Genomic DNA, 13,396 nt, shown 5'->3' with positions numbered 1-13,396 from the left:
ACTTTGTGACTTTGTGACTTTGTCATAATCCATACTTCTGTTATCCCGTTACGTTTGCGCGAATTTTACCTGTTGAAAAGTCACTACGTTTGCTCGGATCAATTAAAAAAAATATTAAAAAGAAATCAATGACTATTTATAAACAAAAATTATGATTTCAAAACTAAACAAATTTATTTTTAACCTAAAAAAAAACCCCAAAAAAAATTAATTTCAACTTTTTTATTGGCAATCTTACATATACATGGTAATGATTGACCTGTATTCACCTACTGTCCACCCACATAATTATAAAGACTTCTCTAATATATATTTATTAATATAAGAAATAAGAAGATGTAGTATGATTGCCAATTTATGTTCAAAACAATAAACGAAAAACAAATATTAAAGACAACAACCAACGAAATAACTCATTTTTCTAAAAAAATATGTAAAATTCAGGTTATTCTCGGGATTAAACTACGGGTAAATTCGAGCAAACGTAATGCCATTTCTTCACGCAAACGTAATGTCATTTCTTCACGCAAACGTAATGCCATTTCTTCACGCAAACGTAATGCCATTTCTTCGCGCAAACGTAATGTCATTTCTTCACGCAAACGTAATGCTTGTCATATTCAAATTCGCGCATATTTATGTCGTCCATAATGCAATTAGGCATGTAACCCCAATTTTGGTTGAATGACATATTCCATCAATTCCCCGGTTGACAGTCGTAGCCATTGAAACCGAAACCTAGATTAAAACCGATGAAATCACCACCGAAACCGAAATCAGTTATAGTTACAGACACTTCAGACTTAGCTAGTGAATCTTCACCAGAGGATGAATATTATTTTGTACCTGTTATGACAACAGATAGTGCTCCAACAAGTACTGAGGATACTGTTGCATTACAGGAAGTGGAAATTGAACAGGATACAACAGAATCAGTTGGGGATTCAATCTGATATTCAGGAAATCAGAGATGATTCTGAATTAGGAAGCGCTTCTGGAATTGATGAATCTAGTCATGAATTATTGAACGCAGATGAAACCGTTCAATCTGATAATGATAGTGATACATTAGATGATTTGGTTCTTACTCCGATACCTCCACCTAGAAGGTCGCGTCGTGCTAGGAGAGAACCAAAGTGGCTAAGGTCTGGAGATTTTGTTGTAAAAAGTGCAGTGGTTTGTGATTGGAAAGCAAAAGCAGAATTTATGGCTTCTGCAATTAAGGATGGAACTCTATCTGGATTAGAAAAAGAAGCTGGGAAAGCTTTAATAGACATTATTTTGAAATCATCTTAGATATTCAGTGAGATTATTCCATTAAGTGATTGAGATATGTGTTTTATCTTTTATATGTTTGATAGTTAATTTCATGAATTGTTAGTAAGAAGTACTGAGAGTCAGAACTTCACATGTGTATTATATATTGTATTATGTTAAAACTTGACTGCAATGACGGGGACGTCATTTCCCAATGCAGGGGAGTTTGTAGTACAGCTTGATTTTATCATTTATGTTAATAAATAGTATTTGTATATATTTGTTCATGCATTGACTTGTTGACTGACTCTGACAGAGTATATAGTATGACAGTACTTTGATTTTCTATTCACTTGGGTATTTACATCCTGGGTTTTCTATTTCTTTATTCTGATTGGTTACTCTGTGAACTCCCTTGATATTGAGGCACTCTTTTCAAATTCTACACAGAGATATAGAACACTGACACTTTATTGTGATTTATAGATATTTATTCTTCTTATTCTGGAAACTATTCTTTATATTCAGGTCAGTTATATTCTTTACATTAGTATTTGATGCATTGTATTTCTATATTTTTATCTTGGTATAAAAGATATGAATGTGTTATGAAAATGTGTATGAAAGTCCACTTTGATTCCCATGAGTATGAAAGAGTTCATATTTTTATTTATGTTGGTATTTGCAAGACAGAAAGAATATTACAGTTATTATATTATTTTTCATATTTGGCTGTTATTAGATTTCAGCATAGAATATTGTCTTGCATTGAGTTTAACTATGTTATTTACTAGTTTTGACATTAAGACTTATGAAGTCATATTTATTTATATTCAGATTCCAGTATGTGAAGTATAAGAGTATACAGTAACTTTATAGAGGAGCACTGCTCAGCCCTTGTATTATATACACGGTAAGCTGTGTTCTGTGTTTACATGTTTATTTATTTACGTGTTGTCTATTTGTACTTATGTGTTTTAATTAATGTGTGTCTTGTCTGTGTTTGTAATGTGTTATTGTTTAGTTTACGAATATCTCAGACGCGAATAGTGTATTAGAATTGATTACTTTAGATAATGATCGTTGACACAAGGTGTTATTGATATCTGTAGAATTGCATTTTGAACAGTTACTGGAAATAGACTTTGGTATAGATGCTTATGATTTGTAGTAAAACATACTTTATTAAATATGATATATTTCGAACTGAAGTTAACTACTTGGATAATTTATACTTTATTTTATTAATATGGAGATTATAATTAGAGTTATCGTTCTTTGAACGTATGTATTGTATCTTATTGTGTGTTTTATATGTTACAGGGTGTTTATTTGAGATTACTATAATAAACCAATAGAACCTTACTCAGATGTTATTTACGCCCAACTTGATGAGTCTACAGTTGCACAATTTAGTGCAGTCGACGTTAACGGAATATTCCAAATGTTTTAATTTGAACATTTTAAGAGTTTTGTATTATAATAGGAATAACAGTTATGTAGTTGAAGCGTTGCCACCGTCAAATCTCCAATTGATAGTGGCAACTCTTCAAATACAGTACTGTTATTCCTTAAATAATAGAATTGTGTAGGAAGTAAAGCTATATATATATATATATAATGTCTTTCAGATACAAGTTATTTCATTCTGTTGAGCGAAGTCTTTCGATGCAAACTTTTACAAAAACATGTAAAATTTGAATTTTGTTTTATAAAAATGCGTTCAGCAGCAACTTGTAGAGCTGAATAACATTTTGAATTTATTGAAATTTGTTGCATTGTTGAAAAAGTATATTATATCACATAGAATCTTAAATAAAGGATTTGCCTACTTTAAGATTTTTACCTGGTGAGTGAAATAAAAACAGAGGTTCTCTCTATCTCAGGAGCTATAATAATTATTTACCCCCCCCCCCCCCCCAAAAAAAACAATAACTATTGAATTGTCCGGAAAAGCGACTGAACAGTTCTAGATGAGGGGCAGCACTTAAATCATTTAAAGGATAATGCATAAAGGTGCAGTTATTGTAGAAATAACTTTGACTGCTCTCAAAGTTATTAAAAAAATATAGTAGTCCAGCAAATTAATCTAGGTTTGCAGAACAGTTCTAAGGACAGAATTGAAATCGACTTGTAGTGGTTTGCTTCATTAGACCATTTAAGACAAGTGGTTAAATATTCTTCTTGACCAATCCCGTTGACAGTCTGTATTTTGACCAGACCTTTATATTGACAGGTATGCCCATTTATATTTTGGGTGATATATCCCCTAGAATAAGTACATGTGTTTCTACAACTCTTAAATGATTTTTGTCGAGCCTTCGACTTTTGTCGAAAAAGCGAGACATAGCGATCCTACATTCCGTCGGCGTCGTCGTCGTCGTCGTCGTCGGCGGCGTCCACAAATATTCACTCTGTGGTTAAAGTTTTTGAAATTTTAATAACTTTCTTAAACTATCCTGGATTTCTACCAAACTTGGACAGAAGCTTGTTTATGATCATAAGATTATATTCAAAAGTAAATTTTGTAAAAAAAAAATTCCATTTTTTCCGTATTTTACTTATAAGTGGACTTAGTTTTTCTGCCAGGAAACATTACATTCACTCTGTGGTTAAAGTTTTTGAAATTTTAATAACTTTCTTAAACTATCCTGGATTTCTACCAAACTTGGAAAGAAGCTTGTTTATGATCATAAGATAGTATCCAGAAGTAAATTTTGTAAAAAAAAATTCCGTTTTTTCCGTATTTTACTTATAAATGGACTTAGTTTTTCTGCCAGTTAACATTACATTCACTCTGTGGTTAAAGTTTTTAAAATTTTAACAACTTTCTTAAACTATCCTGGATTTGTACCACACTTGGACAGAAGCTTGTTTATGATCAAAAGCTAGTATCTAGAAGGAAATTTTGATAAAATTTTGTTCCATTTTTTCCATATTTTACTTATAAATGGACTTAGTTTTTCTTCCAGTCAACATTACATACATTCTGCAGTTTAAGTATTCAAAACATTTATTAGATTCATAAATTATCCTGGATTTTTACCAAACTTGGACAGAAGCTACTTACAATCAAAAGATAGTATAGAGAGGAATATTTTTATTAATTTTTTTCCTCAATTTTGTTGAGCCTGCGATTAACACCAAAAGTAGGCGAGACACTGGGTTCCGCGGAACCCTTACGAATTTTTTTACTATTTGAACTGAACAGCGTAAATTTTAAAATTTCCGCGATTAACAAGTCAAATATACAAAATGTTTCAAAAATTGAATAATGACTCACTGAGAATAAATTTTTAAATTCTTGATAAAAATTAAATTGATACTCTTTTCCCAAGCGCCAATAGTGCTATCGATGCCATGATGCGGATTTTGTTTCTAATAAAATACCAAATCGTTTATTCAAAGGGAGACAACAACAAAATGTTATCAATTCCAGGTAGTTCTAGATTTTGACATTGTTGACATTAGACTTGTGTTTAGTTTATTTATTCAAGCTGATTACATTTGACAAATATTTAACAAAGGACTAAATAAAATATAGATCTGCTCAGTTAACTAAATAAAAAGGAATGTTTTCATCAGAATATTTTGAGCGAATGAGTGTTAGTCCTGGATCTGTAACTGCGACTTTACTGGTTGGGTTTGTTGTTTACATTTTAATAGTTGTACTGCGAGAAATTCTTAGACAAATCAATTTACGGAAAACATTTAGTGGCTTACCAGAACCAGGAAAAAGGCACTGGTTGTATGGTCATCTTCATTTGGTAAGTCTTGCGTACACCAAACCCCCTTTTCACCGATCACTGTCATCAGTCAAATACGCCATTTATTACATGTTAATAACGTAACATTTAGATATGGCACAAAGAAGATCAGCCAGATATGTAACAAACCGATACTGAAATAGATCATCTGTAAGCGATATGTTATAAATAACAATTAAATTAAACATCGTTAGAGAAAAGAAGAAAAAAAATCATGTCAAACCATGCTTTATAAGGAAGTAAGGGAGCTACCATTTGATTTTTATGGGGGGGCTAGGATGAAATTTGAAAAAAATAGGCAGGACAGGAGTTTTGTGTAAAAAAAAAGGCAGGATGAGACACTTTGCAAAAAAAAGGCAGGATTACAATTTATGTAAAACAAAAGTCAGGATAAACTAAAAAAAAAAAGGCAGGACCGAATAGAGTGGAAAATAAAAAGGTAGGGCAGAGATTACAAATAAAAAAAAATGCAGGACAAAATTTTTCATCCTAGCCCACCCCCCCCCCCCCATAAATATCAAATGGTAGCTCCCTAAACATCGCAGCAAACTTGTCATAAATTGATATACCACCAGACATAATCTCACGAAATATGAGCAATAACTCGTTCCAGATCCCAGTGTGTACCACCACAACAAGGAAAGAATCGTTCTACCCAAGAACCATTAGGGATTGGAATGCCTTACCCTACTCAGTGACATATCTGTCAGTAGTCTTAGATCCTTCAAGAGATTCCCGACTTAAAAATAAATCTATATAGTCACCTGTGTTATCACCCTTACTGTTAAATATATGTAAAGCAATTTTATTTTTGTTCAAAATTATTCATTCGCACACCAAAAAGTGACAGAATAGTCAACCTGATGACGTTGGTTCACTCAGCGGTAGAAGTAGAAGAAATATTTTGTACACATAGGCAGCGGGACATTGCTTTATAATGATGGTCTTCTGTGTGTTGCCCTACTAGCATAAAAGACATTTAAAGGGATCAATAAATACGTGTAAATCAAGACTTTACTGACAACATTAGACTACACCAAAAAGAATAATGATGAGAAAAATTATTGTCAGAATTTTCCATCAGTCTTTAACAAATATGAAACATATGAAGTGACCGGTCAACACAACTTTGCAATCTTTCCCTTTTGGATTATAAGACTAGATCTCAGGTGATGCACCCCCTTTTTATCACTTGAATTTTAATAGGTTCTAAAGCATTGATCCTTGCTCATATGTATCGGTCATAAGGAGAATTATTACTGATTATTTGCAGCTAGCTGTTCAAAATGACTGACCCTTGCTAACCTCTGCATTGTAGTGATGTAACGACGATCCCTGTGTCTCCGTTTTTGTCGAGCCTGCGACTTTTGTCGCAGAAAGCTCGACATAGGGATAGTGATCCGGCGGCGGCGGCGGCTACGGCGGCGGCGGCGGCGGCGGCGGCGTTAGCTAACTTCTTAAAAGCTTTATATTTTAGAAGGTGGAAGACCTGGATGCTTCATACTTTGTATATGGATGCCTCATGTTACGAAGTTTCCGTCAGTCACATGTCCAATGTCCTTGACCTCATTTTCATGGTTCAGTGACTACTTGAAAAAAAAGTTAAGATTTTTTGTAATGTTAAATTCTCTCTTATTATAAGTAATAGGATAACTATATTTGGTATGTGCGTACCTTGCAAGGTCCTCATGCCTGTCAGACAGTTTTCACTTGACCTCGACCTCATTTCATGGATCAGTGAACAAGGTTAAGTTTTGGTGGTCAAGTCCATATCTCAGATACTATAAGCAATAGGTCTAGTATATTCGGTGTATGGAAGGACTGTAAGGTGTACATGTCCAACTGGCAGGTGTCATCTGACCTTGACCTCATTTTCATGGTTCAGTGGTTATAGTTAAGTTTTTGTGTTTTGGTCTGTTTTTCTTATACTGTATGCAATAGGTCAACTATATTTGGTGTATGGAATGATTGTAAGGTGTACATGTCTAGCTGGCAGGTGTCATCTGAACTTGACCTCATTTTCATGGTTCAGTGGTTATAGTTAAGTTTTTGTGTTTTGGTCCGTTTTTCTTATACTTTATGCAATAGGTCTACTATATTTGGTGTATGGAATGATTGTAAGGTGTACATGTCCAACTGGCAGGTGTCATCTGACTTTGACCTCATTTTCATGGTTCAGTGGTCAAAGTTAAGTTTTTGAGTTTTGGTCTTTTTTCTTATACTATATGCAATAAGTCAACTATATTTGGTGTATGGAAATATTCTATGATGTACATGTCAGTCTTGCAGGTTTTATTTGACCTTGACCTCATTTTCACGGTTCATTGCTCAGTGTTAAGTTTATGTGTTTCAGTCTGTTTTTCTTATTAAACTATAAGCAATAGGTCAGCTATATTTGTTGTATGGAAGGATTGTAAGCTGTTCATGTCTGCCTGGCATGGTTCATCTGACCTTGACCTCATTTTCACGATTCATTGGTCAGTGTTTAGTTTTCTTGGTTTAGTCTGTTTCTTAGAAACTATAAGCAATAGGTCAACTATATTTAGTGTATTGAATGATTGTAAGGTGTACATGTATTTCTCGTTTGGTTTATATGACCTTGACTTCATTTTCTTGGATCATGTTAAGTTTATGTAATAGTTGTAGTAAAGCTTTCATTTAGGACTATCAACATAATATCAATGGTTAGTAAAGAAGGCGAGACATTTCAGCGTGTGCACTCTTGTTATTCTTTCTAATGATGATACTTGACTATAGTCCATATTTTAAATCATTCCTTTGGTGGACCCTGCACTCCGACAACTGAACCAGCATGTTCGACTGCTTTGACCACGAAGAAGACTGTGACTTGAATACTATCCAATGTATTATCCACCTTGGCAGAAATCCAGTCCAAAATATAATATATATATATTATTGGAAAATGTTGTTTGTGCTGTATTTAGACCTCTCTACCAAGAAATTATAAAAATTGCGGTTTTTATCCAACGCAATCATATGTTTGAACGTTGTTTTCAATTTAGACTTGTTTATATATATTTATATATATATATTAAGTACGTCTGAACCAGTGACAACTCTACAACAGATTTATCCATCGGATCACCAGCAGTGATGGTGATACATGGCTGTGTACATTCTGTATATACAACTCGTCTAAACATCAGCCCAACAATGTTAGATCTGTAAATTTGCTTTCGCAAATTTTTTGTTCTTCCCTCACCTGGATTCGAACTCATGCTACTGAGATATCGTGACACGATATCTCAGTAGCATGAGTTACGATATCTCAGTAGCATGAGTTCGAATCCCGGCGAGGGAAGAACAAAAAATTTGCGAAAGCAAATTTACAGATCTAACATTGTTGTCACGATATCTCAGTAGCATGAGTTCGAATCCCGGCGAGGGAAGAACAAAAAATTTGCGAAAGCAAATTTACAGATCTAACATTGTTGGGCTGATGTTTAGACGAATTATATATATATATATATATATATATATATATATATATATATATATAAATTGCGGTTTTTATCCAACGCAATCATAGGTTTGAACGTTGTTTTCAATTTAGACTTGTTTATATTTTTTCGTTTGGGCTTGTATTATATTTGCCTTTGGGTTTATATGATCCGTTCATCCTATTTTGACTCCTCAAAATTCAAGAGTCTATCCTAAATTGAGGTAAATTGTATGGCTTTCCAAATACCGTTTCGATTCCTAACATCACTGAAGAGACATTAATTGCCGAAATCCGGATATGGTGTAGAAAAACCTTTGCACCTTTTGTTTGCGGTATACCATCTTTTCTGCAAGTTTATTGTTTTCTGTTTAGTATTAAATTTATAATTAAGATCCATTTGTTACATCGGTGATCCGTTTATTTGGCAATCGCCAATGGCAGTCAGCAGGGTTTAAAACATTTGTTGTTCGACCTGTTAGTCAAATGCGTTTTGTTAAAATATACTTTTTCACTTTTTTGTTCCTTTGGAAAATGTTGTTTGTGCTGTATTCAGACCCCTCTAACAAGAAATTTGTTTTGCATGCACACGTATAAAAATTGCGGTTTTTATCTAACGCAATCATAGGTTTGAACGTTGTTTTCAATTTAGACTTGTTTATATTTTTTCGTTTGAGCTTGTATTTTATTTGCCTTCGGGTTTAAATGATCCGTTCATCCTATTTTGACTCCTCAAAATTCAAGAGTCTATCCTAAATTGAGGTAAATTGTATGGCTTTCCAAATACCGTTTCGATTCCTAACATCACTGAAGAGACATTAATTGCCGAAATCCGGATATGGTGTACAAAAACCTTTGTACCTTTTGTTTGCAGTATACCATCTTTTCCGCAAGTTTATTGTTTTCTGTTTAGTATTAAATTTATAATTAAGATCCATTTATTACATCGGTGATCCGTTTATTTGGCAATCGCCAATGGCAGTTAGCAGGGTTTAAGAACATTTGATGTTCGACCTGTTAGTCAAATGCGTTTTGTTAAAATATCCTTTTTCACTTTCTCGGTCTTTTGGAAAATGTTGTTTGTGCTGTATTTAGACCCCTCTACCAAGAAATTTGTTTTGCATGCACACGTATAAAAATTGCGGTTTTTATCCAACGCAATCAAAGGTTTGAACGTTGTTTTCAATTTAGACTTGTATATATATATATATATACGGATTCGACCCCAGTACAACCTGGGACTATTATACTAACATATATTAAACAACAATTTTCAATTAAAACACATATAAAATATGAGCAATATAGAACATCGTTAAAATTCAAATGTGCGTTGTATCTGGGACTAGTATAATAGTCCCAGATACGATGTTCTATATTGCTCATATTTTATATGTGTTTTAATTGTAAATTGTTGTTTATACATATTTCATAATATAATTTGTAATCACGTGTACAGTGAAGTTTATGTATCTAGTCTAACAAGGACCTATAATTAGTCTAATCATAAATCTCATTGCTATATATATTCTTTTTATTGACAATCTGCTTAAAACCTGTGCTTAGGACCAATAAAAGATTAAAGTTTATAGATTGTACTTATAGATAAGAAATAACATGTATAAGGTTCTGGTTGATATAATAGGCGATGTTGTGTCTTCATTTCTGTTTTAGGTCGTATTTCTCTATTCTTTATATTTTGCCCACTATTCTGTATTCTTTATTTTTTAGCACCCCATTAATCTTTATATATTTTGTAAACCCCATTCAGTCCCTCTTGTATACTCCAAGGTTAGAAAAGTTTAAAATTAACAAATCAAATTAAAATTAATTTTTTTTTTAAAGATTTTATTAAAAGTTGAGTGTCTAAAATGTATCGACTGTTTGATTAAAACTGTGTCAATGCATTCCTTCTTGATCAGAAACCCCACTTTCAAACACGGAAACAGATACAAGTAGATGTCAGACAGTAATCAATCAACACAATTTTACCAAACTTGAGAGTTAAAGAACTCTGCGTACACGAACCTCTATCTCATAAACAAAACCATAAAAAAATCATATTATTATTTCATAACAGATCATATGCTACATGTATAACAGTGTTCCCGGATTACATAACATGGGCACTTGCTGCTTGTTTCTGAATCCTATTTGTGAATATGAATATATATTGTAATTTGTATAATTAATAATTATAAACTATTGTTTACACTAACAGTGTTCCCACTGACACAATAATTTCAATTGCAAGGCAAAGTATACATAAGTATGCAGTACTTTGGATTCTTATTGAATTTCGTGCATTTAAAACTCGTTGAATAGAAAAATTATATGTTTACCAGTTATACTTTCAGAGATATACATCTGTAAATGTATATAATGCATGTAAAACGCTATAAGTTTGCATTTTCACTTTGAATTGCGAATTTGTCAACAGAATTTTCTTTACGAATTAGCTGTTATTTCTGCATATATTTCTGTTACAATTATATAAAAGAATAAGTGGTATACCGGATTCATTTTGCAGTAGTTTTGGTCCAATCAAGGAGATCCGAAAATAACCGTCTTAGTCTTATGGGTATTTTTTTGTTTTAACTATTTTTTTTTTTTTTTCAGAGACCCATATTCGTGACCCTCAATACCAAACATGTTTCCTGTTGGGTCGCATTTGTATAGCATTACTAATAATAATGAAACTGAAACCAAATCATAAGTGTAAAAAAAAACACGAATAAAGGCTTCTGTAAAATAAATAAAAACTGTGTTTTTTTCTTTCCTAAAAAAATCACAAAACCACAAAAACAAAACTGCATGACGTGAATTTATGATACTGCGAAATACTCCATTCCTTTTTTTTTAATAAAGGTTGAAATAGTCCATGTGTTCTTTCGTGTATCACAAAAACTTAAATTTATCAGATAGCAAAAACGAAGCCGGTGTTATGAAAACGGAAATTGTTCCCAGCATATCATGTTCGCATATCATATGTGAAAAAATTGTGAAATCGCAAGCAAAGTAAAAACAATCCCGTTAATTCCATTTTTACATGTAATTATTTATACTTGTACTTCTATTTCACAATTATTTATACTTGTACCTCTATATCACAATGATTTATACTTGTACCTCTATTTCACAATGATTTATACTTGTACCTCTATATCACAATGATTTATACTTGTACCTCTATTTCACAATTATTTATACTTGTACCTCTATATCACAATGATTTATACTTGTACTTCTATTTCACAATGATTTATACTTGTACCTCTATTTCACAATGATTTATACTTGTTCCTCTATATCACAATGATTTATACTTGTACCTCTATTTCACAATGATTTATACTTGTACTTCTATTTCACAATGATTTATACTTGTACCTCTATTTCACAATGATTTATACTTGTACCTCTATTTCACAATGATTTATACTTGTACCTCTATTTCACAATGATTTATACTTGTACCTCTATTTCACAATGATTTATACTTGTACCTCTATTTCACAATGATTTATACTTGTACTTCTATTTCACAATGATTTGTACTTGTACCTCTATTTCACAATGATTTATACTTGTACCTCTATTTCACAATGATTTATACTTGTACTTCTATTTCACAATGATTTATACTTGTACCTCTATTTCACAATGATTTATACCTGTACCTCTATTTCACAATGATTTAACCGATTTTATCTATGGAAGTATAAATGAGTCACATATCATTTTTCAATACTCAAATAGTTTAACGAGTTCTAAGGGATACAACATTTCATAAAAGTCCGAAGTATTGGCCAAATAACGTAGACTTTACCTGAAGTTGATACTAACCAGAAAACGTATACTTTACCTGAAGTGAATACTGGCCAAATAACGTATACTTTAACCGAAGTTATAATATGACGTTCTGAAACAATAAAACATGGGCTGCACGACGTGATTGACGTCACGATTGAAATTGCGACAGTTGTATTTTGAATAAAGCCGGAGATCAAAATGGACATTTGTATTGGTGTTGCTCGCTGGGAAATTAAATAAAATCTTTCTAAAAGTAGGTTCGAAGTACCAAAGTTCTAAATCTTCCTATTAGAATCGAAATAATTCTATGATGACATGCTCTATGCTCATTTTAACATGGGTAGGCATTATATTTGTCAACATTTTACACTTCGCTCACGCTCGGTCTAAAGATTTGACAAATATAATGCCTACCCATGTTAAAATGGGTATACAGGAACATCTATACCGCTTCCGAAAACTTGAGAAATTCAAAAGTAACAACCACAATATTAAATTTATAAGATTCAAACACTCGAAACGATCCAGAAACAACAAGGGCAATCGCATGAACAATTTGAAGATTCCCATAAAATTATTGAACTGTCTCAAATTAACAAGTTCTGTGCCATATATATAGGGCCAATATTTTGGCCTTTGTAATTTCTCAAAATTGCCACGGGGCCAATATTTTGGCCCATTGAAAGTAAAACATTAAGATCACTTTGAAGTACAGATTCACTGTTTGTGTTGTATGAAATATACCCAATTAGTTGTGGTGACAACAACAATGTGTGTTTAAAAATTATAATGGTTTTATTTCGATTCGCGTCAGTAGTAGTGTGACGTTTACGTTTGTTAGGGGACGATCATTTGATATTCCGGGGGAGAGGGCTAAAAGGACTGCATTTCTTTTCACAAAAAATCTTAAGAGTAAAAGTACTCTTTAAGTCATACACATTTCAGTATAACTTACGATCAATTTTAATCGTAAGATTTTTTGTGAAAAGAGTCGCAGATTATTTATTTTCACAATTATATATAATAATATTTGAAAACACACAATTTTTAAATTCATTTTTTTATTCTTAAATAAATAATACATGTATAGTCAAGTCAT

The 13,396-nt window shown here is 32.4% G+C and overlaps 1 protein-coding gene and 1 long non-coding RNA gene across 2 annotated transcripts in view; both read left to right on the top strand.

Moving 5' to 3' along the window:
• The first annotated feature begins 2,089 nt into the window (after positions 1 to 2,089).
• LOC127699172 (uncharacterized) lies at positions 2,090 to 2,622 on the top strand. The gene is made up of 2 exons (XR_007981120.1): positions 2,090 to 2,170; positions 2,581 to 2,622. It is a non-coding gene; the product is annotated as an uncharacterized LOC127699172 (long non-coding RNA).
• A 2,059-nt stretch (positions 2,623 to 4,681) lies between these two features.
• LOC127737496 (cytochrome P450 4F1-like) overlaps positions 4,682 to 13,396 on the top strand; it is a 36,572-nt gene continuing 27,857 nt past the window's right edge. Inside the window, exon 1 of the mRNA XM_052248227.1 lies at positions 4,682 to 5,024. Within this exon, the coding sequence (XP_052104187.1) occupies positions 4,830 to 5,024 (195 nt within the window). The 5' untranslated portion in view covers positions 4,682 to 4,829. The remainder of the gene's footprint in view (positions 5,025 to 13,396) is intronic.

Source organism: Mytilus californianus, unplaced genomic scaffold (genome assembly GCF_021869535.1).
Source record: "Mytilus californianus isolate M0D057914Y unplaced genomic scaffold, xbMytCali1.0.p SCAF_4, whole genome shotgun sequence".
Classification (NCBI taxonomy): domain Eukaryota; kingdom Metazoa; phylum Mollusca; class Bivalvia; order Mytilida; family Mytilidae; genus Mytilus; species Mytilus californianus.
Note: the sequence above shows the minus strand (reverse complement) of the source record. Positions and strands in the feature narration are given on the sequence as shown.